The sequence below is a fragment of the Ranitomeya imitator genome, chromosome 2, assembly GCF_032444005.1.
Source record: "Ranitomeya imitator isolate aRanImi1 chromosome 2, aRanImi1.pri, whole genome shotgun sequence".
Lineage (NCBI taxonomy): Eukaryota > Metazoa > Chordata > Amphibia > Anura > Dendrobatidae > Ranitomeya > Ranitomeya imitator.
The window spans coordinates 77,737,844-77,763,264 of record NC_091283.1 but is presented as its reverse complement, the minus strand read 5'-3'; the positions used below and the strand labels follow the sequence as shown (position 1 = coordinate 77,763,264).

The 25,421-nt window shown below is 44.4% G+C and overlaps 1 protein-coding gene across 3 annotated transcripts in view; it reads left to right on the top strand.

Moving 5' to 3' along the window:
- The first annotated feature begins 1,600 nt into the window (after positions 1-1,600).
- Positions 1,601-25,421, top strand: part of ARHGEF6 (Rac/Cdc42 guanine nucleotide exchange factor 6) — a 162,685-nt gene continuing 138,864 nt past the window's right edge. The window contains exon 1 of one of the 3 annotated variants that reach the window (XM_069747005.1): positions 1,601-1,829. In XM_069747005.1, coding sequence (XP_069603106.1) covers positions 1,665-1,829 — 165 coding nt within the window. In that variant the 5' untranslated portion in view covers positions 1,601-1,664. Of the gene's footprint in view, positions 1,830-15,370; positions 15,423-25,421 lie in introns of those variants that run through there. The other 2 variants (XM_069747004.1, XM_069747006.1) reach the window with 2 other exon arrangements.

Genomic DNA, 25,421 nt, shown 5'->3' with positions numbered 1-25,421 from the left:
TGCAGTACCACTTGTGACCACAGGAGTGAATTCAGCCACAGAATTCACAACAGTTATGTTTATTTGTCCAATTACTTTTGACCTCCTAAAATGTGGAGTGTTTGTAAAGAAATGTGTACAATTCCTACATTTTCCATCAGATATTTTTGTTCAACCCTTCAAATTAAACGTTACAATCTGCACTTGAATTCTGTTGTAGAGGTTTCATTTCAAATCCAATGTGGTGGCATGCAGAGCCCAACTCGCGAAAATTGTGTCACTGTCCAAATATTTCTGGCCCTAACTGTATTATGAGCCCTTACATAGCCTCCTATATACAATATGAGTCCCCATGTAACCTCTCTATACAGTGTGAGCCTTCACATAGCCTCCTATATACACTATGAGTCCCAATGTAACTTCTTTATACAGTATGAGCCCTCACATAGCCTCCTATATACACTGAGTCTTCACGTAGCCTCTTATATACAGTATGAGCCCGCACATAGCCTCCTGTAGACATGGAAACATCCCATACTCATATGAAAAAAAAAGCAAAAACAAAACACCTTATTCCTGTTCCCCCAGTGCACGGACTCTCACACAGCAGATGCAATGAAGTGACGTCATTGTGTCTGCTGGCTTACACTTGGTGGAAAAAGCCGGTGTCCCCCTGCCTCCATCAATGTATTGGGTTGGGAGATCCACAGCCAGTCAGTACAGTGCGGTGCGATCTCAGACCGATTTGTATGGACACCTGAACGCAGGCTAGCTCACACATTTCCAGGAATGGCACAATGCAGTTGTAAGAAAACATTTTTCATGGGGAATTCCAGCAACAAGAAATGTCAGGTAAGCTTTAAAAGTTATTAATTAACCTATTCAGTTCATGTTCATTATCTTTAAATATCCAAAGTCCAAGAGTTAAAACTAAAATAAAAATCAGCTGTTAACTTACCCCACGAATATGTGGGCACAAATAGTTAGATTAGACTTTCGGGGTATGTGCCCATGATCCAGAGGTGCTGCACATTGGACGCTTCCTACTTGTGCAGGATCAAACCTGCGTGGCCAGATGTTACAGAATAGTGGATGGGATTTCTAGAAATCCCATGTCCACTATGCGTCCAGAGATGCCCGCGGCTCACCCATGGAGACGGACATGTGGTGCGTCTCTCCAGACCACAGCATGTCTATCTTGAGGCCACGCGAGTCTGCGCAACAGAAATGTAATCAATACAATGTATTGGACGCGGTGATTCCGCACAGTTCAGTGATCACATGTGGATTTACCTGCATTCAATAGAAGGCAGCACTTTGGATGCAGCAAACATGTGCTGCGTCCAAAGCGATGCTAGTTCCATATCGTGGTCACCCAGCGTCAGGGTTCCAGGAAAGCTGAGTGACTACACCTGTGATCACATGTGAGTTATCACCAAGCTTTCCCAGACAGGAATATAGTAAGAACTAGCGGACAGGGTTCTGACTTATGGGCTCCTGGGCTTCTCAGAACCAGGATCTCCCTGGAGTCACCCTAGCCTCCAGCAGTGCACACTGTAGTGTCTGTGCACACTGTGACATAACGAGCAGCTTCCTGTCTGTGCTGGTGCACAGAAAAAGGAAGAAGCCTGAGATGTAATCAGGATGTGGCTACATTACAGAGATCTAGTCCCAGCAGCACAGCCATGAACCCAGAGGAGCAGACTGTCACCTGGCTCATCTCCCTGGGGGTCCTCAACTCCCCCAAGAAGAACATCTGTGACCCAAAGGACTTCTTAAAGTGCTCCCTCAAGGATGGCGTAGTGCTGTGTAAGCTGATGAGCCGGCTGCTCCCGGGCTCTGTGGACAAGGTAAGCATGGGGTTAAACCCCAGCATGACATAGTTGTGCTATGGCGATAGATATACTGTATATGGCTGTTACATGGGACTGCACGCAAGGAGGAAACGCCCTGATCTCTAGATAATGTCCCACTGCTGGAAAACATGAGTGTTCAGGAACTACTACTCTCAGCATGTCAGAGTATGTTGGTAGTTGTAGGGTTAAGGTGGGCGGCTGGAGAAAGTTATAGGGAACTGTCCGAATATTGAAAAGGAATGTAAAACAGTGGAAATGGCGGCAATTATCATTACAGACATGTAAGGGTAACGAGATGATCAGAGCTGGAGATCTGTGAGATAAAGGCGTGAAGAACACTCCATCCTCTGCAGCCTGACGTGGCTGATAGCAGAGAACAATACACTTACTTCATTGAGGACAGACTTCACACACTGCAGCTCTGCGAAGAGAGCAATAATCCCAGCACCCCTGACACACTGCAGTATTGTATCTACTCCTTAAACTATTAATTATATTACACAAAAACGTGCAGTCAGTCCTAACGCAGCCGCAGCATGTGAACGCAGTCTAGGGGATAAGGTCCATTTATACAAGCCAATGATCTATGAGCGAACAGTGTAGAAAAGTTCATTAATCAGTGAGTTGGATCGTTTATGCCAGTATAAAGATCGACATAGTCGGCAGCACATTTCGCCATGTTACCAGGGGATGTGCTGGTGAAAACAATTCTGAGTATTGGGCACAGAACAATTGTGCTAGCAATCATTCTGTTCCCATCACTTTTCATCAGCCCAGGACAACAGAAACGTAGACAGGACGGTAAGTGAGCACCGATCAACTTGTATCTAGTGAATGGGTGCTTGCTAATGGTCCAAAAGTGCGTCACCCATGGCAGGAACAGTCCCGCAGAACTGTGAGAACCGACACAGACACATTCCTAAATACACGCCAGAAATTCTTCAATCTAGAAAATCCTAAAATCTGCAAAAGCTTTCACTGGTTTTAGGAATAATGCAATTAACCGGGTTTTATATGATCAGATAAATGGCTCAGATAACGGCCTATCTATGTGGGATTTATATTGAGACTTGATCTGCAGAGTATTTTCCCACATACAAGTGCTTCTTACAAAATTAGAATATCATCAAAAAGTTTATTTCAGTTCTTCAATACAAAAAGTGAAACTCCTATATTATATAGTCATTACAAACAGAGCGATATATTTCAAGTGTTTATTTCTGTTAATGTTGATGATTATGGCTTACAGCCAATGAAAACCCAAAAGTCAATATCTCAGTAAATTAGAATAATTAACAAAAAACACCTGCAAAGGCTTTCTAAGCATTTAAAAGAGTCCCTTAGTCTGTTTCAGTAGACTCCACAATCATGGGGAAGACTTCTGACTTGACAGATGTCCAGAAGGCAGTCATTGACACAGAAGCTGGCTGTTCACAGAGTCCTGTATCCCAGCATATTAATGGAAAGTTGAGTGGAAGGAAAAAGTGTGGTAAAAAAAGGTGTACAAGCAACCGGGATAAACGCAGCCTTGAAAAGATTAAGAAATGGCCATTCAAAAATTTATGGGTGATTCACAAGAGTCTGGAGGAAGAGTGGAGAGGCCACAATCCAAGCTGCTTGAGATCTAGTGTGAAGTTTCCACAATCAGTGATGGTTTGGGGAGCCATGTCATCTGCTGGTGTAGATCCACTGTGTTTTATAAAGACCAAAGTCAGTGCAACCGTCTACCAGGAAATTTTAGAGAACTTCATGCTTCCCTCTGCCGACAAGCTTTTTGGAGATGGAAATGTCATTCTCCAGCAGGACTTGTTACCTGTCCACAAGTACCAATATCTGGTTTAAAAACAACAGTATCACTGTGCTTGATTGGTAGCAAACTCACCTGACCTTAACCTTATAGAGAATCTATGGGGTACTGTCAAGAGGAAGATGAGACACCAGACCCAACAATGCAGATGAGCTAAAGGCTGCAATCAAAGCAACCTGGGCTTCCATAACCCCTCAGCAGTGCCACAGGCGGATCGACTCCAAGTATTGAATGCATTTACTGAACATACCTGTCAGTAGTCCAACATTTTGGATTTTAAAATAATTTTTCAAGCTGGTGTTATAAAGTATGCTAATATACTGAGATAACGACTTTTGGGTTTTCATTGGCTGTAAGCCATAATCATTAACATTAACAGAAATAAACACACACACACACATATATATATATATATATATTTATTTACACACTAGATGGTGGCCCGATTCTAATGCATCGGGTATTCTAGAATATGCATGTCCACATAGTATATTGCCCAGCTACGTAGTATATTGCCCAGCCATGTAGTATATTGCCCAGCCACGTAGTATATTGCCCAGCCACATAGTATATTGGCCAGCTACGTAGTATATTGCCCAGCCATGTAGTATATTGCCCAGCCACGTAGTATATTGCCCAGCCACATAGTATATTGGCCAGCTACGTAGTATATTGCCCTGTCACGTAGTATATTGCCCAGTCACGTAGTATATTGCCCAGTCACGTAGTATATTGCCCAGTCACGTAGTATATTGCCAAGTCACGTAGTATATTGCCCAGCCACGTAGTATATTGCCCAGTCACGTAGTATATTGCCCAGTCACGTAGTATATTGCCCAGTCACGTAGTATATTGCCCAGTCACGTAGTATATTGCCCAGCCACGTAGTATATTGCCCAGTCACGTAGTATATTGCCCAGCCACGTAGTATATTGCCCAGTCACGTAGTATATTGCCCAGTCACGTAGTATATTGCCCAGTCACGTAGTACAGTATATTGCCCAGCGACGTAGTATACAGCACAGAGCCACGTAGTATATTGCCCAGTCACATACTATATTGTCCAGTCACGTAGTATATAACACTGCCCACACAGTATATAACAGTGGCCACGTAATATCTAGCACAGCCCACGGAGTATATCACACAGCCCACATAGTATATAACACTGCCTATGTAGCATACAGCACAGAGCCACGCGATATCTAACACAGCCCACGTAGTATACAGCAGTGTGGGCACCATATCCCTATTAAAAAAATAATTAAAATAAAAAATAGTTATATACTCACCCCTGGGATCCATCGAAGCTCCGGCGATACACGCGCGGCTGCCGCCATCTTCCATTTCCAGGATGCATTGCAAAATTACCCAGATGACTTAGCGGTCTCGCGAGACCACTAAGTCTTCTGGGTAATTTCGCAATGCATCGCTGGGAACGGAAGATGGCGGCAGGCGCGAGCGGCTCGGCGGATAACGGAGGGTGAGTATAGCAGTTTTTTTGTTTTTTTTATTATTTTTAACATTACATTTTTTTTTACTATTGATGCCGCATAAGCAGCATCAATAGTAAACAGTTGGGGACACACAGGGTTAATAGCGGCGGTAACGGAGTGCGTTACCCGCGGCATAACGCGGTCCGTTACTGCCGGCATTAACCCTGTGTGAGCGGTGACCGGAGGGGAGAATGCGGGCGCCGGGCAGTGACTGCGGGGAGACAATTATATAGTAGATTTTATATATATATATATATATATATATATATATATATATATACTAGATGGTGGCCCGATTCTAACGCATCGGGTATTCATCTAGAATATGCATGTCCACGTAGTATATTGCCCAACCCACGTAGTATTTTTGCCCAGCGACGTACTATATTGCCCAGCTACGTAGTATATTGGCCAGTCACGTAGTATTTTTGCCCAGCCACGTAGTATATTGCCCAGCTACGTAGTATATTGGCCAGTCACGTAGTATATTGCTCAGCTACATAGTATATTGCCCAGCTATATAGTATACTGCTCAGTAACGTAGTATATTGCCCAGCCACGTAGTATATTGCCCAGCCTCGTAGTATATTGCCCAGTCACGTAGTATATTGCCCAGCCTCGTAGTATATTGCCCAGCCTCGTAGTATATTGCCCAGTCACGTAGTATATTGCCCAGTCACGTAGTATATTGCCCAGCCTCGTAGTATATTGCCCAGTCACGTAGTATATTGCCCAGTCACGTAGTATATTGCACAGCCTCGTAGTATGTAGTATATTGGTCAGCTGCGTAGTATATTGCCCAGTCACGTAGTATATTGTCCAGTCACGTAGTATATTGCCCAGCAACGTAGTATATTGCACAGCCACATAGTATGAAGTATATTGGTCAGCCACATAGTATATTGCCCAGTAATGTAGTATATTGGCCAGTGACATAAAATAAAAAATAAACATATACTCACCATAGTCCTGGCTCCTGTGTACAGTGCACGCGGCAGCTTCCGGTCCCAGAGTTGGTATGACTATGAGCGCAGGACCTGTGATAACGTCGTGGTCACATGACCGTGACGTCATGGCAGGTCCTTCTCCCATAGCATTTTTAGCACCGGAACCTGCCAGCGGACAGGATGCGACGTCGGAGGGTGAGAATAACGTTTTTTTATTATTATTATTATTATTTGTAACATTAAATCGCTTTACTATTGATCAATAGTAAAAACTTGCGTTACACCGTGCCCCGGTAATGTTGGCATTAACCCTGTGTGAGGGCTGACTGGATGACTGGAGGGGAGTATGGAGCGAGCACTGACTGCGGGGAGGAAAAAGCAGCCATATTGCCGCCGGAATGTGGCCATCGCTGATTGGTCGTGGCAATGGTCGTGGGCGTTTTGCCACGACCAATCAGCGACTTGGATTCCATGACAGACAGAGGCCGCGACCAATGAATATCCGTGACAGAAAGACAGACGGAAGTGACCCTTAGACAATTATATAGTAGGATATATATATATATATATATATATATATATATATATATATATATATATACACAAAGTACAGACCTAAAGTTTGGACACACCTTCTTATTTAAAGATTTTTCTGTATTTTCATGACTATGAAAATTGTACATTCACACTGAAGACATCAAAACTGTGAATTAACACATGTGGAATTATATACTTAACAAAAAAGTGTGAAACAACTGGAAATTATGTCTTATAGTCTAGGTTCATCAAAGTAGCCATCTTTTGCTTTGATGTCTGCTTTAGCACCGATCGCAGGCCAGAGCATAGTGCAGGCCCAGCAGGGCCTGCAGGAGCTGATTGGCGCGATTGATGCTATCGACGATTGCGCCAATCACAGGGCACAGCGGCGGTCACATTGTGACCGCTGTGTGGCCTGCTGGTGACCTGGCTGTGACCTGCCTAGGATCGGAGGGATCCTAGGCAGTTGCCATGGTCACCAGGGCCTGCAGGGATTGGTGGGATCGATGTTATCATTCGATCCCACCAATGACAGCTCTGTGACCTGCCTGTCACCTGCATGTGACCTGTCTGACTGCTCTGCAGGGGTCCTCACTCTAGCTGAGGACTCCTGCAGAGCGGTCACACAGCCAGATCTACTCTTGCTGGGCCTTTTGGTGCTACAGAAGCCTGTAACACCACAATCCCTGCTAAAGAAAAGAAAGAAGACCGAAGAAAGAAGAGAGACTACAAACGTAAGTGTTATCAGCCCCTACCCGATCTCTCTTCACCCCCAAATCCCCCCATACCCCCTCTATCCCTCTTTGTGACATTTCCGTGCGCATGTTTAGCAGGCGCCGAGCGTTGATTGGTGATGCAGTTCACCGATCAACACTCGTGCTCGCTTTTTTTTTCCATCAGCCCCCTTTGCGCCAACTCCGTACACCCATCCCACAGCCGCCAAACTTTGATAAGTGACGCAGTTCACTTATCAAAGCTCTTGTGCCTGCCATTTTCTTTTTTTTTCACATCCCCGTGCGTGCACCCAGCCACCGCGTCAAATGCGTGCCTTCCGTTTTTTGTTTTTTTCACATCCCTGTGCGCGCACCCAGCCGCCGCATCTAACCCGAGCCTTCCATTTTCTTTTTTTTCACTTCCCCGTGCGCGCACAGCTGCTGCGTCTAAGCCGTGCCTTCCTTTTCCTTTTTTTCACATCTCCGTGCACTCACCCAGCCGCCGCGTCTAACCCGTGCCTTCCTTTTTTTTTTCTCACATCCCTGTGCGTGCACCCAGCAGCCGCTGAACTTTGATAAGTGACGCCGTTCACTTATCAGAGCTCTCGTGCCTGCCGTTTTTTTCACATCCCCGTTCGCACACCCAGCAGCCGCCGAACTTTGGTATTTTTTTTTCCTTTAGCTTTTTCTTTTCAGAGTAGTTTGCACCAAGCACTATCCCCCCACACTTACACATAGTTACCAATAAAGTACACTCAAGCACCATACTTACAAAAAAAGTCCCCCTTGTCCCGTTCGTCCCAACAGCGCTATTCAACGGAGGAGGCATATTCTTTCCTTGTCTCCAACACTGATAGCGAGGGAGAAGATGCCACTTTTCTTTATTTTTCCGATTCTTCCACATCCTCTTCCCACTCCTCATCTTCCTCCTCTGGCCCTGAGGAACCGCCACGCAGACGCCGCAGGACAGAAGATGAGGCAGCGCCCATCATTGACGAAGATGAAGAAGCGCTCACCATTGCCGAAGATGAACCAGCGCACCCCACCGTCATAATTGACGCCTCTCCATTATTAATTTGGCTTAATGTCACCTTACAATAGCAAGGTGGCATTAACCCTTCATTACCCCATATCCCACCGCTACACGAGAATGGGAAGAGAGTGGCCAAGTGCCAGAATAGGCGCATCTTCCAGATGTGCCTTTTCTGGGGTGGCTGGGGGCAGATGTTTTTAGCCAGGGGGGGCCAATAACCATGGACCCTCTCCAGGCTATTAATATCTGCCCTCAGTCACTGGCTTTACTACTCTGGCGGAGAAAATTGCGCGGGAGTCCACGCCAATTTTTTCCGCCATTTAACCCTTTAATTTAATAGCTAGAACAGCCAAATTTTGCATATACACACTACTGACATTAGTAGTGTGGAATCTGCAAAAAAAATGGTGATATGAGATGGTTTACTGTATGTAAACCAGGTCTCATATCATGTCGGGTTTAGGAAGGAGAAAGCAAAAGCCGGTAATTGAATTACCGGCTCTAAAGCTATCTAGTGCTGTATGAAGTAATAATATATATACATATATGTGTCTCACTGACATATACAGTGGGGCAAAAAAGTATTTAGTCAGTCAGCAATAGTGCAAGTTCCACCACTTAAAAAGATGAGAGGCGTCTGTAATTTACATCATAGGTAGACCTCAACTATGGGAGACAAACTGAGAAAAAAAAATCCAGAAAATCACATTGTCTGTTTTTTTATCATTTTGTTTGCATATTATGGTGGAAAATAAGTATTTGGTCAGAAACAAACAATCAAGATTTCTGGCTCTCACAGACCTGTAACTTCTTCTTTAAGAGTCTCCTCTTTCCTCCACTCATTACCTGTAGTAATGGCACCTGTTTAAACTTGTTATCAGTATAAAAAGACACCTGTGCACACCCTCAAGCAGTCTGACTCCAAACTCCACTATGGTGAAGACCAAAGAGCTGTCAAAGGACACCAGAAACAAAATTGTAGCCCTGCACCAGGCTGGGAAGACTGAATCTGCAATAGCCAACCAGCTTGGAGTGAAGAAATCAACAGTGGGAGCAATAATTAGAAAATGGAAGACATACAAGACCACTGATAATCTCCCTCAATCTGGGGCTCCACGCAAAATCCCACCCCGTGGGGTCAGAATGATCACAAGAACGGTGAGCAAAAATCCCAGAACCACGCGGGGGGACCTAGTGAATGAACTGCAGAGAGCTGGGACCAATGTAACAAGGCCTACCATAAGTAACACACTACGCCACCATGGACTCAGATCCTGCAGTGCCAGACGTGTCCCACTGCTTAAGCCAGTACATGTCCAGGCCCGTCTGAAGTTTGCTAGAGAGCATTTGGATGATCCAGAGGAGTTTTGGGAGAATGTCCTATGGTCTGATGAAACCAAACTGGAACTGTTTGGTAGAAACACAACTTGTCGTGTTTGGAGGAAAAAGAATACTGAGTTGCATTCATCAAACACCATACCTACTGTACAGCATGGTGGTGGAAACATCATGCTTTGGGGCTGTTTATCTGCAAAGGGGCCAGGACCACTGATCCGGGTACATGAAAGAATGAATGGGGCCATGTATCGTGAGATTTTGAGTGCAAACCTCCTTCCATCAGCAAGGGCATTGAAGATGAAATGTGGCTGGGTCTTTCAACATGACAATGATCCAAAGCACACTGCCAGGGCAACGAAGGAGTGGCTTTGTAAGAAGCATTTCAAGGTCCTGGAGTGGCCTAGCCAGTCTCCAGATCTCAACCCTATAGAAAACCTCTGGAGGGAGTTGAAAGTCCGTGTTGCCAAGCGAAAAGCCAAAAACATCACTGCTCTAGAGGAGATCTGCATGGAGGAATGGGCCAACATACCAACAACAGTGTGTGGCAACCTTGTGAAGACTTACAGAAAACGTTTGACCTCTGTCATTGCCAACAAAGGATATATTACAAAGTATTGAGATGAAATTTTGTTTCTGACCAAATACTTATTTTCCACCATAATATGCAAATAAAATGTTAAAAAAACAGACAATGTGATTTTCTGGATTTTTTTTTCTCAGTTTGTCTCCCATAGTTGAGGTCTACCTATGATGTAAATTACAGACGCCTCTCATCTTTTTAAGTGGTGGAACTTGCACTATTGCTGACTGACTAAATACTTTTTTGCCCCACTGTATATATATATACCTATTCTATGTGTACACATTTATTCTACCTATTGGACTGGAAGCGGTCAGTGTGATTTTACTGTACACCGCACTGAATTGCCGGCTTTTCTCTCTAACAGCGCTGCGTATTTCTCGCAAGTCACACTGCTTGTCCGTGTGTAATCCGTATTTTTCTGGCTTCCATAGACTTTCATTGGCTTTTTTTTTGCACAATACGGTGACAAACGCAGCATGCTGCGATTTTCTACGGCCGTAGAAAGCCGTATAATACGGATCAGTAAAATACGGCAGATAGGAGCAGGGGCATAGAGAATAATTGGGACGTTTGTAAGGCGTGTTTTATGGACGTATTTTCTGCACTCATACGTCCGTAAAACTCGCCAGTGTGACTCCAGCCTAACACAGCTGCTTGTGTTGCAACTGTGGTGCCGAACAGCTGATTATCGGGAGCACTCCAGGTATCCGGGTTCCCGCTGCAGCTTCTTCGGTAAGCGCTATAGCTTACCGAATAAGGAGGGAGACAAACTTATTCTCTCATGTCTAGTAAAGAGGCTTTGTGCATGGATTTGAAGCAGCTTATTACTGAGCCATTGGCTGTGGAGTATGGTCCCTGCTTGTGATGAGCATACGTGCTTGGATAATATCTCATCTGAGCACACTTGGGTGTTATCGGAAAATCTGGGTGTGCTCGTATATTACGTTCGAGTCCCTGCGGCTGCATGGTGGCGGATGTTAGACAGCCTCAATACGTGAGGATTCCCTAACAATCAAGCAATCACCGCAGGTGTTGAGGCTGTCTAACAGCTGCCAATCATGCAGCCGCAGGGACTCGGACATAATATTTGAGCATGTCCAGATAAGACGTTTTCCGAGTGCGTTTGCTTATCCCTAGTCTCTACATGTAGCATGGTGTTCTTCACCAGAAGATGATACTAGAGGAGAATATCTCGATTTTGCTTTGCTTTGGGACATGTTATAAAAAATGGCACCTATATAAAATCCATGACACACAGATACAATATTGACCCAGAGCAGTCTAGAAGCACTGGATAACGGATCTGTACCATACAGATCTGCAATACACCATGTGTTACTCAGAGGCCAGGGCACAGAACAACATAAATCTGCAGAAAGGAGGAAGTCACATATTCCACATGGTGTTAGACACGTTCTGAAATCCAGATCTCAGCTCTACCTCTGCTGAGGCCGAGAGGCCTACACAATCCTCATCTAAATACAGTGTGGGACCATTTCCTGCGGCTGCTCTAAGAGGTTGTTCAGTATAATCTGCAGTCATGTAAGCCCAGCTTCCCACCAGGAATGCAGTATGTGGTGAGTTTTTGGTGTTGCAGATTTTTTGCAGCCATTAAGTAAAATAAGATACTTGCATTTTTTTATTTATTTTTTTTAAATCTGCAACATCAAAAACTCACTAAATACTCGTCAGGGGAACGCATCCTAATTGGGCAATAAAGCACAGAAACATAAAGTTATGTTAAACTTCTGCTGTGCTCAAAATGTTACCTGGTTCGCCATGGAACAGATATTTTTGGAGTACTTGTGTGAAGTTTGTGCCCAGACCCTTCCTCCTCTGCATGGTGGTGTGTCATGATCAAAACCCCAGATATGATTCCTTCAGGCCCTGTCCACACATAGCACAAATGCTACATTTTTCTTTACTACTTGTCTTTATCTGCAGGTGTCTATTATTGTTTCAATCTTCTTTAATTACTACATTTTTGGTGCATTATTTTATTTTTTATATTTCCCACTTTTATTTGCCTCTGCTTTGTTGCATATTTGATGCAGCTGTGTTTAATGCATTTTGGTTCGTATAGAAAAGGTGTGACTCTGCACCTTTCACCAAATTTTTCATATTGAGCTGGACACACAATGTAATAATGGCTGCAGAGTGGAATAAAACGTTTGTTTTTGTTTCGTTTTCACTTCGCCTCTCCATTGCAGAGAAATTGGCAAAGTATGGCACCTAAAGAGTTAACTTTAGCTAAGTCAAGTGGGTGTGCACTTTTTCTCCCTATATGAATTGCTATCTGATCACACCCACTTGGACTTTACACAAATTAACTCATTAGATGCCAATTACTTTGATTGCTAATATCTCTGCTTTGGAGAGACAAAACTGCAAAAATAAAACGTTTCGTTTCGCTCTGCAGCCACTATTAGGGCTCCTTTCCACTTGCGAGATAAACGCCTGTGTCTCGCATGTGAAAACCAAGCTATGGCGTCGGCACTCCAGAGTGGAGTGTGCGGCCGCATAGCAACACATGGAGCTGCACTCCGCTCCCAAGTGCCGGCGCCAGAGCTTGGTTTTCACATGCGAGACACAGGCGTTTATCTCGCAAGTGGAAAGGAGCCCTTATATTGTGTATCAAATTGAATGTGAAAAATTTGGTGAAAGTTCCCCTTTAAAAACACAACTGCATTTTTTACATGTATTTTGTCAGGCTTCCCATAGAAACCTATGGAGGAGAAAAAGAAGCACAAAAAAAGTACAATTCAACAGTGTCTTTACAGGCAGAGTTTTCATGAAATCACACCCATGTCACTTGTACTGCTAAATGCTGCAGATTTTTGTCACAAAAAAAATACAGCAGAAAAAAATATATCCTAGATGGGAACATGGCTTCAAGGTTCTGATAAAGGAAAAACATTGATCACCTAGCCAAAAACTTGCAGATGTAACCAATTTGTAGCGGGTCATCTGCGAGTGTGTACATACAATTAGAAACGTTCTTGTCATATCAATAAAACTATCCCCATACTCCCTGACACCTCAGTGGAGCTTGCTAGACTATGGAAGCCCCTTTATTTTGTGTTGGGTGCAGTTTGAAGCCATATTATGCCATATACTATATTCCACTGTATTATATAATATGTCATCTCATTATATGAATCACTTCCTTCTCCTGACAGAAGCCTATAGTCTGCTAATGGACGGCTCACAGGCAAACTACAGCGAATTTGTCATAATACTGCACAGTGCGGCCTTAGTTATACAATACCCTTAGGGTGCAGGCAGGCGGCCGTATAAATCGGACCAAGATCGTGGCACAATGCGCGGCTGACTGGCGGCTCTCCTGACCCGAGTGTGACAAGTGAATAGAAATTCATGGGCTCATTCATTTCTCACGTATGAGATAAATGAACTGATTATTTAGATCAGTCTTTGATCAGAGTCAGTCTCATCTGTTTTTCGTGTACATGGAGAAGAGAAAAAGTTTCTCCACCTTATGTGACTGTCCATGAGCATTCGCTCACAAGAGTGTATATATCGGATGAGTTCTATCCGATGTTTAAGCACGCGGAGACCAAATGATCAGCGTTTTTTTATTCCTGCCCATCCGGCACGTGACACAAATTGCAGCATGCGATTTGCAGCGCAACTTGGATGCCTCTCACCCACTAAAGTCTATGGGTGTGTGGAAATCATCGCACTGCACATGGACGACCTCTGAGTGCAGTCTGATATCCGCGGACTCACAGAATGGAGAAATGAGACATTTTCTTCTCCGCTTTCTCCTCGCCTGTGCTACGATTCTGTCATCCTAGATAATCAGTTCACACTAAGCCAATACTCAGATCAAACTTTGATCTGAGTGTCATTTAAATAATCAATCCGATTCTCTCGGAAGAAAGAATACCCGCTCATGTGACCATAGGCTGAATATCGGGCCACACTCAGGTGTGAGCCGAGCCCAGTCTGTAATTTTTTCAGGGACCCATAGACTTGTATTTTTTAATTTAGATCCAACCCTTAGATCAAAATATGGCAAGTCTCCAGTATTTTCCGCGGATCACTCGGTCCCTGAAAAATCGTGGATGTGTGAATGCTCCATAGACTATCACAGATAAGGGTATGTTTCCACGTTCAGGAAACGCTGCGTTTTTGACGTTACGTTGAGTCGCAGCATCAAAAACGCAGCATCCAGATGTTACAGCATAGTGGAGAAGATTTCATGAAATCCCATCTCCACTATGCATTAAAAGACGCACGCGACGGACCCGCGAAAACGCACATGCGGCACGTCTTTTAAGAACGCAGCATGTCCTTACATTGCAGAAAAAAAACGCAAGGACAGCGCCGGGGACCTGCCAGTGACCTCAGGTGCAGATTTGGTCAGGATTTTACCTGCATCAAATCCTGGTGCAATCCTGAACGTGGACACACACCCTTAGGGCTTGTTTTCACTTACGAGGAACACGTCCGTGTCTCGCATGTGGAAACGAAGCTCTGATGCCGGCACTCCGGAGCGGAGCATGCGGCTCCATGTGTTGCTATGCGGCCGCACGCTCCGCTCCACAGTGCCGGCGCCAGAGCTTCGTTTCCACATGCGAGACACAGACGTGTTCCTCGTAAGTGAAAACAAGCCCTAAGAGTGCTATCAGTGAGAACCACGAAGAGCACGCCTATGTGAAAATTCATCGTTTCAATGAGTCCTTGAGACTGTTTGCCTTTGCAAGAAAGGGTATGACAAATTGGCTTCAGTGGAACTACAAATTCCAGCATTCCTTTTTGTCCACATGGTAGTGCTGACATAGCAGCTGAAATGTTGCAATTTGTAGTTCCACTCCAGCTGGACATCTGCATTACCCACCACATGTGATATGTCCAAACACAGCAGAGTCTTGACCAGAGTGCTACATTTGTATCATGTGCCCCAGTCCCAGGGATTCAATGTAGCATTCTTGTGCCTCCTTCCTGAAGCTGAAATGTAAGGCTGTCAGTCATTGGTAGCTGTGAACACACTGCATTGGTGAGATCTCTGTGACTTTCTCATTGGTCTGGGGAATTTTCCAACCCAGTTTGCTTTCTCTTCCTGTCAGTGAATGTATATACTGTAGTTCTCCACAAACTGCTGCACACAAGGTCAGTGGATGTCTCCTGTGAACCCCTCTTTGCTTTTTACTTGATATTTCTTGCATATAGACTTTACAGGATGTGTCCTATTGAATCAGATAAGTCATAGATCCAGCAAACTCAGTGCTCGTCTCTACATCTGTGACATGCAAAGTGCACTCTTGGTTTTAATGGAAATGTGAAGCCTATTTCTGCCCAAAATCAAATACCAGTAAAAATAGATTGTTTGTATCTTTCTGGGAAAGCTGGGATACACCGTGTAGGACTATTATCTGCTTCCACAGGGCTTGTCACCCATCTTTCCCAGACTTCTGAATAACAAATCTACTTACGGTAGTTATGCAGTCATTTACCCTCCTCCTGTATTACCAATGTGCAGTTTAAAGGATGGTTCTAAACAATACCCTTTTGTTCGAATAATCCCATTTATTTTATACTATTGGCGATAGCAATAGGAGGAACAAGTCTGTAAGCATTGAGTTTCCCTGCGGTGCTGTTACATTGGTTATGAAGCGCTATATACCGTAGTTTCCATTGAAATCAATAGACTGTATGTAACACACACACATACTGTACATAGAAGTAATGGAGAAACATTCACTGTAGATGCTCTCTGCGTCCCCAGCTAATAGATGAGGACCCCGAATGCGGACCCCCTCTAGTAACTCTGAATCTTTACTTGGTTTAGAAAATCTATTCTCATATAACCTGACTTTCAGAGTCAAATATTGGACAAGGCTGAAGATGTGACTTTATTATAGTGTTGTAGTAGCTTAGATCACCAACATAGCAAAATATTCTATTTAATATAGTGGCATCGCCTGTATGTTTTAGTGTCAGATTAAATCAGTGATTCCCAAGATAAAATGCCTGGAATACTCCATGGAGAAGCAGACTGTACGAGCACAACTACTATACATTGAATTATTTATGTTATTACAGTACTTTTATTCAGTTTTCATTCATAAGTTTATATAAACAAATTAAAATTTCTATGCAATAATCTACAGTTTATGGCATGAGTAAAATATGTCTATTGATTTGATTGAGGCTTTGCTGAGACTTATCTCCACGTCTGGGAACGACTGAGACCATTGAAGATTTACTTGGGATCTGTTGGGGTTCTGCTGTGGCGTCTGTCCTCTTTACACCAAGTGTAGCGCTGCACATGGTGTTACCAAAGTGTGAATAGAGCCTTATGTTGTATCCGATTTCCCGCACCAGAATATATAGGAAGTGTCACAGAGGTTTGATAAACTTTTCATTATAAAATCAGAGATGGTCCAAAATCTGAAACTTAAAGGATTATTTCGGGGCTACTCACCACCGCTTCAGGAGGTGAGCTGCACCGATTAGAACACATTTAGGGTATGTGCACACGTATTCTTGAGTTCTGCGGATTTTTCCACAGCGGATTTGTGAAAACCGCAGGTAAAAGGCACTGCGTTTTACCTGCGGAATTACCGCGGATTTACTGTGGTTTTTGTGCAAATTCCACTGCGGTTTTACACCTGCAGTTTTCTATTGGAGCAGGTGTAAAACAGCTGCGGGTTCCACACAAAGAATTGACATGCTGCGCAATGTAAACCGCTGCGTTTCCGCGCGTTTTTTTTCTGCAGCATGTGCACTGAGGATTGCGTTTCCCATAGGTTTACATTCTACTGTAAACGCATGGGAAACTGCTGCGGACCCGCAGCTGCGGAAACGCTGCGGATCTGCAGTGTGTGAACATAGCCTTACAGATTTCTGCAGGAATGCATGTGTGATCAGCAGGTATCAGGAACATGTCCTTCTTTTACTAGGACAAGTGTTCAAACGTGCATCATCCCAGCTGTTATCTGTAGACATGAAATCAGTGGTGCCGCTAATCTCTCAATAACGTGGCGAGTGGTCACAGAATAAATCTTTAAATGTTAGGTATGCAAACCCATTCCACATTGACGGAGGCCAAAGGACACTCTCATGTCCTTCATTTAGTGAAAAAGGGGTCCAGATAGAGCACAAGAGGGGTTTTTCATACCAATTATTATATTAAGGGGAACCTGTCACCCCCAAAATCGAAGATGAGCTAAGCTCACCAGCATCAGGGGCTTATCTACAACATTCTGTAATGCTGTAGATAAGCCCCCGATGTAACCTGAAAGATGAGAAAAAGACGTTAGATTATACTCACCCAGGGGCGGTCCCGCTGCGGTCCGGTCCGATGGGCGTCGCGGTCCGGGGCCTCCCATCTTCTTACGATTACGTCCTCTTCTTGTCTTCACGCTGCGGCTCCTGCGCAGGTGTACTTTATCTGTCCTGTTGAGGGCAGAGCAAAGTACTGCAGTGCACAGGAGCAGGGGAAAGGTCAGAGAGGCCCAGCGCCTGCGCACTGCAGTACTTTGCTCTGCCCTCAACAGGACAGATAAAGTACACCTGCGCCAGAGCCGCAGCGTGAAGACAAGAAGAGGACGTCATCCTATGAAGATAAGAGGCCCCGGACCGCGACGCCCATCGGATCGGACCGCCCGCCCAGGTGAGTATAATCTAACCTCTTTTTCTCATCTTTCAGAATACATCGGGGGCTTATCTACAGCATTACAGAATGCTGTAGATAAGCCCCTGATGCCGGTGGGCTAAGCTCACCTTCGAATTTGGGGTGACCGGTTCCCTTTAAACATGGGCCCACCGGGTCTTAAAAATGAACAATCATAGTATACTATATTGTATAATGTTTCGTACAGCAAGAATGAAGAGACCTTGGTGCAGCAACAATTAGGAGAGAAAGTTGAGGTGCCCCAGATGAAGCTGACCTAGGTGAAACTAGTTGGGCATATGAAGATTTTATGGATGTGATATTTGCATTCTATCCACTGTTTGTGAGTGTAGTAAAGCTGCTTGTATATAATCCTTGCTGGTTTATTGCACTGCATTATTGGTCTGTGATTTTGGACAAAGGCAGTGATGTCTATGTGTACTGGAAAAGAGTGCCCGAGACAGAGGGATATTGATTGGCACTTATAACTGGGGTTCTCAGAAGGAAGAAACATCTCAGGATTTCATTCTTGACGTTGCCTAACAAATGATAAAAGCACAACTGGACCTCCACCACCCCTCTGCATCGCTGCCCGTGCTCCTTCTGCTCTCCTAGTTTCCTCTTTTGATGGGGGACATCATGTGAACACTGCAGCCATTCAATGGTCAGTGACTGGCTGCAGCTTGAATGTTCCATCCGAGCTGGAAGAAGCAGTCTCCTAGCTTTCTCTTCTTGCTTAGGCAGAATGTCACTGCTGCACCTGTTTAGTGACCACTGACTGGCTGCAGTGGTCACAGGATGACTACCAGTAGAAGGGGAAATAAGGGGATACAGGCAGCGGTGTGTAGAAGTGGTGGGGAGTAGCTGTTATTGTTTGTTTTAAGGATTGTACTGTATTTAAAGGACAACCCCTTTAATGTGTAGTTTTCCTGGAGTATGTGTTCTGATAAGTTCACAGGCCTTTATCGCTGCAAATTGATGTTAGTGTTTTGTCCCTCCTTGTACAAGAGAAGGTAACTACAACTCACAGGACCCAACAGCAAAATAAGTGATGGGCCCCTCAAGGTATTTACAGGTGAATCCACTGAGCTGAGATGAAATAGTGGAAAGGGGAGAGATCCACAGGCAATGATTGTACACAGTGGATAGGGGAGAGATCCACAGGCAATGATTGTACACAGTGGATAGGGGAGAGATCCACAGGCAATGATTGTACACAGTAGATAGGGGAGAGATCCTGAGGTAATGATTGTACACAGTAGATGGAAGAGATCCACAGGTAATGATTGTACACAGTAGATGGGGGAGAGATCCACAGGAAATGATTGTACACAGTAGATGGGGGAGAGATCCTCAGGTAATGATTGTACACAGTAGATGGGGGAGAGATCCACAGGCAATGATTGTACACAGTAGATGGGGGAGAGATCCACAGGTAATGATTGTACACAGTAGATGGAAGAGATCCACAGGCAATGATTGTACACAGTGGATGGGGGAGAGATCCACAGGTAATGATTGTACACAGTAGATGGGGGAGAGATCCACAGGTAATGATTGTACACAGTAGATAGGGGAGAGATCCACAGGCAATGATTGTACACAGTAGATGGGGGAGAGATCCACAGGAAATGATTGTACACAGTGGATGGGGGAGAGATCCACAGGTAATGATTGTACACAGTGGATGGGGGAGAGATCCACAGGTAATGATTGTACACAGTGGATGGGGGAGAGATCCAGAGGCAATGATTGTACACAGTGGATGGGGGAGAGATCCACAGGTAATGATTGTACACAGTAGATGGGGGAGAGATCCACAGGTAATGATTGTACACAGTGGATGGGGGAGAGATCCACAGGCAGTGATTGTACACAGTAGATGGGGGAGAGATCCACAGGAAATGATTGTACACAGTAGATGGGGGAGAGATCCACAGGTAATGATTGTACACAGTGGATGGGGGAGAGATCCACAGGTAATGATTGTACACAGTGGATGGGGGAGAGATCCAGAGGCAATGATTGTACACAGTGGATGGGGGAGAGATCCACAGGTAATGATTGTACACAGTAGATGGAAGAGATCCACAGGCAATGATTGTACACAGTGGATGGGGGAGAGATCCACAGGTAATGATTGTACACAGTAGATGGGGGAGAGATCCACAGGTAATGATTGTACACAGTAGATAGAGGAGAGATCCACAGGTAATGATTGTACACAGTGGATGGGGGAGAGATCCACAGGTAATGATTGTACACAGTGGATGGGGGAGAGATCCAGAGGCAATGATTGTACACAGTGGATGGGGGAGAGATCCACAGGTAATGATTGTACACAGTGGATGGGGGAGAGATCCACAGGTAATGATTGTACACAGTGGATGGGGGAGAGATCCACAGGTAATGATTGTACACAGTAGATGGGGGAGAGATCCACAGGAAATGATTGTACACAGTGGATGGGGGAGAGATCCACAGGCAATGATTGTACACAGTGGATGGGGGAGAGATCCACAGGTAATGATTGTACACAGTAGATGGGGGAGAGATCCACAGGTAATGATTGTACACAGTAGATAGAGGAGAGATCCACAGGTAATGATTGTACACAGTGGATGGGGGAGAGATCCACAGGTAATGATTGTACACAGTGGATGGGGGAGAGATCCAGAGGCAATGATTGTACACAGTGGATGGGGGAGAGATCCACAGGTAATGATTGTACACAGTGGATGGGGGAGAGATCCACAGGCAATGATTGTACACAGTAGATGGGGGAGAGATCCACAGGCAATGATTGTACACAGTAGATGGGGGAGAGATCCACAGGTAATGATTGTACACAGTAGATGGGGGAGAGATCCACAGGCAATGATTGTACACAGTAGATAGGGGAGAGATCCACAGGCAATGATTGTACACAGTGGATGGGGGAGAGATCCAGAGGCAATGATTGTACACAGTGGATGGGGGAGAGATCCACAGGTAATGATTGTACACAGTAGATGGGGGAGAGATCCACAGGTAATGATTGTACACAGTAGATAGGGGAGAGATCCACAGGCAATGATTGTACACAGTGGATGGGGGAGAGATCCAGAGGCAATGATTGTACACAGTGGATGGGGGAGAGATCCACAGGTAATGATTGTACACAGTGGATGGGGGGATCCACAGGTAATGATTGTACACAGTAGATAGGGGAGAGATCCACAGGCAATGATTGTACACAGTGGATGGGGGAGAGATCCACAGGTAATGATTGTACACAGTAGATAGGGGAGAGATCCACAGGTAATGATTGTACACAGTGGATGGGGGAGAGATCCACAGGCAATGATTGTACACAGTAGATGGGGGAGAGATCCACAGGTAATGATTGTACACAGTGGATGGGGGAGAGATCCTCAGGTAATGATTGTACACAGTAGATGGGGGAGAGATCCAGAGGCAATGATTGTACACAGTGGATGGGGGAGAGATCCACAGGTAATGATTGTACACAGTGGATGGGGGGATCCACAGGTAATGATTGTACACAGTAGATAGGGGAGAGATCCACAGGCAATGATTGTACACAGTGGATGGGGGAGAGATCCACAGGTAATGATTGTACACAGTAGATGGGGGAGAGATCCACAGGTAATGATTGTACACAGTAGATAGGGGAGAGATCCACAGGTAATGATTGTACACAGTGGATGGGGGAGAGATCCACAGGCAATGATTGTACACAGTGGATGGGGGGGATCCACAGGAAATGATAGTACACAGTAGTTAGGTAAGAGATCCAGAGGCAATGATTGTACACAGTGGATGGGGGAGAGATCCACAGGCAATGATTGTACACAGTGGATGGGGGAGAGATCCAGAGGCAATGATTGTACACAGTAGATGGGGGAGAGATCCACAGGTAATGATTGTACACAGTGGATGGGGGAGAGATCCACAGGCAATGATTGTACACAGTGGATGGGGGGGATCCACAGGAAATGATAGTACACAGTAGTTAGGTAAGAGATCCAGAGGCAATGATTGTACACAGTGGATGGGGGAGAGATCCACAGGCAATGATTGTACACAGTGGATGGGGGAGAGATCCAGAGGCAATGATTGTACACAGTGGATGGGGGGGATCCACAGGAAATTATAGTACACAGTAGTTAGGTAAGAGATCCAGAGGCAATGATTGTACACAGTACATGGGGGGGATCCACAGGAAATGATTGTACACAGTGGATGGGGAGAGATCCACAGGCAGTGATTGTACACGGTAGATGTGGAAGGGATCCACAGGCAATGATTGTACACAGTAGCCTTTCTTCTCTGATATTTTCCGCAATGATTGATGGGAGATATTGATTGGTGCTGATGATGAAAATTCCACAAATATTCTTGAGCGGCATATCAGATCTCTGTACAGTCTATGTATATCTGTATACACTGCTTCATACCTTGCTCAGAGAAGCCATTTATGCAGTAGGGAAGTGGTTCACAATGAAAGGGTTACGGGCCATGGCTGCACAATGACGTGTATTGAACAGCAGCATTTCACAGGCAGATTGCACATTTAAAAACATTTGTGTGACTTTCAGCCATATAATTACTCTAGTGACACAATTTGGTAAAAAAGACATTTCACAGACTGTTTCAATTCATTTTAATGTCTCATGTGACCCTGAAGTATTGATACTGGAGAAGCGGAGAATTAAAGGGAATCTGTCAGCAGGTTTTTATTATGTAACCTGAGAGTAATAGGTCTAACATGAATTCCCCCTAAAAATTAACATTTATTAGATTATACAGGTGCTTCTCACAAAATTAGAATTTCATCAAAACGTTAATTTATTTCAGTTCTTCAATATAAAAAGTGAAACTCATATATTAGAAAGAGTCATTACAAGCAGAGTGATCTATTTCAAGTGTTTATTTCTGTTAATGTTGATGATTATGGCTTACAGCCAATGAAAACCCCAAAGTCATTATCTCAGTAAATTAGAATACTTTATAACACCAGCTTGAAAAATTATTTTGAAGTCTGAAATGTTGGCCTACTGAAATGTATGTTCAGTAAATGCACTCAATACTTGGTTGGGCTCCTTTTGCATCAATTACTGCATCAATGCGGTGAGGCATGGAGTCCATCAGCCTGTGGCACTGCTGAGGTGTTATGGAAGCCCAGGTTGCTTTGATAGCAGCCTTCAGCTTGTCTGCATTGTTGTGTCTGGTATCACTCATCTTCCTCTTGACAATACGACATAGATTCTCTATGGGGTTAAGGTCAGGCGAGTTTGCTGCCAATCAAGCACAGTGATCCTGTTGTTGACAGGTATTGGTACTTTTGGCAGTGTGGACAGGTGCCACGTCCTGCTGGAGAATGAAATTTCCATCTCCTAAAAGCTTGTCGGCAGAGGGAAGCATGAAGTGCTCTAAAATTTCCTGGTGAATGGCTGCGCTGACTTTGGTCTTGATAAAACACGGTGGATCTACACCAGCAGGTGACATGGCTCCCGAAACCAACGCCGATTGTGGAAACTTCACATTAGACCTCAAGCAGCTTGGATTTTGGCCTCTCCACTCTTCCTGCAGACACTGGGACCTTGATTTCCAAATGAAATGCAAAGCTTACTTTCCTCGTGGAATGTGTCAATGACTGCCTTCTGGACATCTGTCAAGTCAGCAGTCTTCCCCATGATTGTGGAGCCTACTGAAACCTGCTAAAGTACCTTTTGAAATGCTTAGGAAGCCTTTGCAGGTGTTTTTTGTTAATTATTCTAATTTACTGAAACAATGACTTTTTCATTTTCATTGGCTGTAAGCCATAATCATCAACATTAACAGAAATAAAGACTTGAAATAGATCACTCTGTAATGGCTCTATATAATTTATGAGTTTCACTTTTTGTAATGAAGAACTGAAATAAATTAACTTTTTGATGATATTCTAATATTGTGAGAAGCAGAAGTACATTAAAACCTTCAAATAAGGCCTGTAACAACCAAACCACAATTCGTGTTCTGATACATGACACTTGTTCTCCCGTGGCTCATGTGATGTTCTTACATTGTACAAGGCTTGCAATCAATAAGCGTCGGCTTCACTGTCCCTGCCTTCGGACAAATCGGACATCAACAAGGAGTCAGGGCTGCGGCTGCTCTCCGACTTCCTCTGATTGTTCAAAGGAACATGTTCAAAGAAATTCTATTAAAACTGCACCAAGTAGCCCAGTAAGTGACACTTTGCTGGAATCAAGATCTCTGTCCCTATATCACGCTGCTCTCAGATTGCATACAAAAACCTACTGACAAATTCCCTTTAAAAGATCAGAAAGTCATTCAGACATGGTTTTGCAAAGTAAGTACATGAACCTTATTGGGTCTAATACAGTGGGGAAAATAAGTATTTGATAGAGTGCCGATTTTGCACGTTTTCCCACCTACAAAGAATGGAGAGGTCTGTAATTTCTATTGTAGGTACACTTCACCTGTGAGAGACAGAATCTAAAAATAACAAACAGAAAATCACATTGTATGATTTTTACATAACGAATTTCCATTTTATTGCATGAAATAAGTGTTTGATACAATAGAAAAACAGAACTTAATATTTGGTACAGAAACCGCCATACAGATCTTCTCCAGATCTTTCAGGTTTTGAGGCTGTCACTGGGCAACTTTGAGTTTCATCTCCCGCCAAAGATTTTCTATTGGGATCAGGTCTGGAGAGTGGCTAGCCCACTCCAGGACCTTGTAATGCTTATAGGGAAACTCCTTAGATGCCCTCGCTGTGTGTTTCAGGTTATTGTCATGCTGGTAGACCCAGCCATGACCCATCTTTAATGTTCTTACTGAGGGAAGGAGGTTGTTGACCAAAATCCCGTAATACATGACCCCATTCATGTTCCCTTCAATACGGTGCAGTCGTCCTGTTCCCTTTGCAGAAAAGCACCCCCAAAGTATGATGTTTCCCCCACCATGCTTCACGGTTGGGACAGTGTTCTTTGGGTTGTACTACTTCTCCTTCCTCCAAACATGGCAAGTGGAGTTGAAACCAAACAGTTCTATTTTGATCTCATCTGACCACATGAACTTCTCTCATGCCTCCTCTGGATGATCCAGATAGTCATTGGCAAACTTCAAACCGGGTGGACATGTGCTGGTGTGAGCAGGGGACACCTTGCGTGCCCTGCAGGATTTTAATCCATGACGATGTAGTGTGATACTAACGGTAATGTCTGAGACTGAGATCCCAGCTCTCTTCAGGTCATTGACCAGGTCCTGCTGTGCAGATCTTGGATGGTTCCTGACCTTTCTCAAAATCATCCTTACCCCCACAAGATGAGATCTTGCATGGTGCCCAAGACAGAGGAAGATTGACAATCATCTTGTGTTTCTTCCATTTTCTAATAATTGTGCCCACAGTTGTTGCCTTCTCACAATCTGCCTGTCTATTGACCTGTAGGCCATACAGGTGCAGGTCTACACTT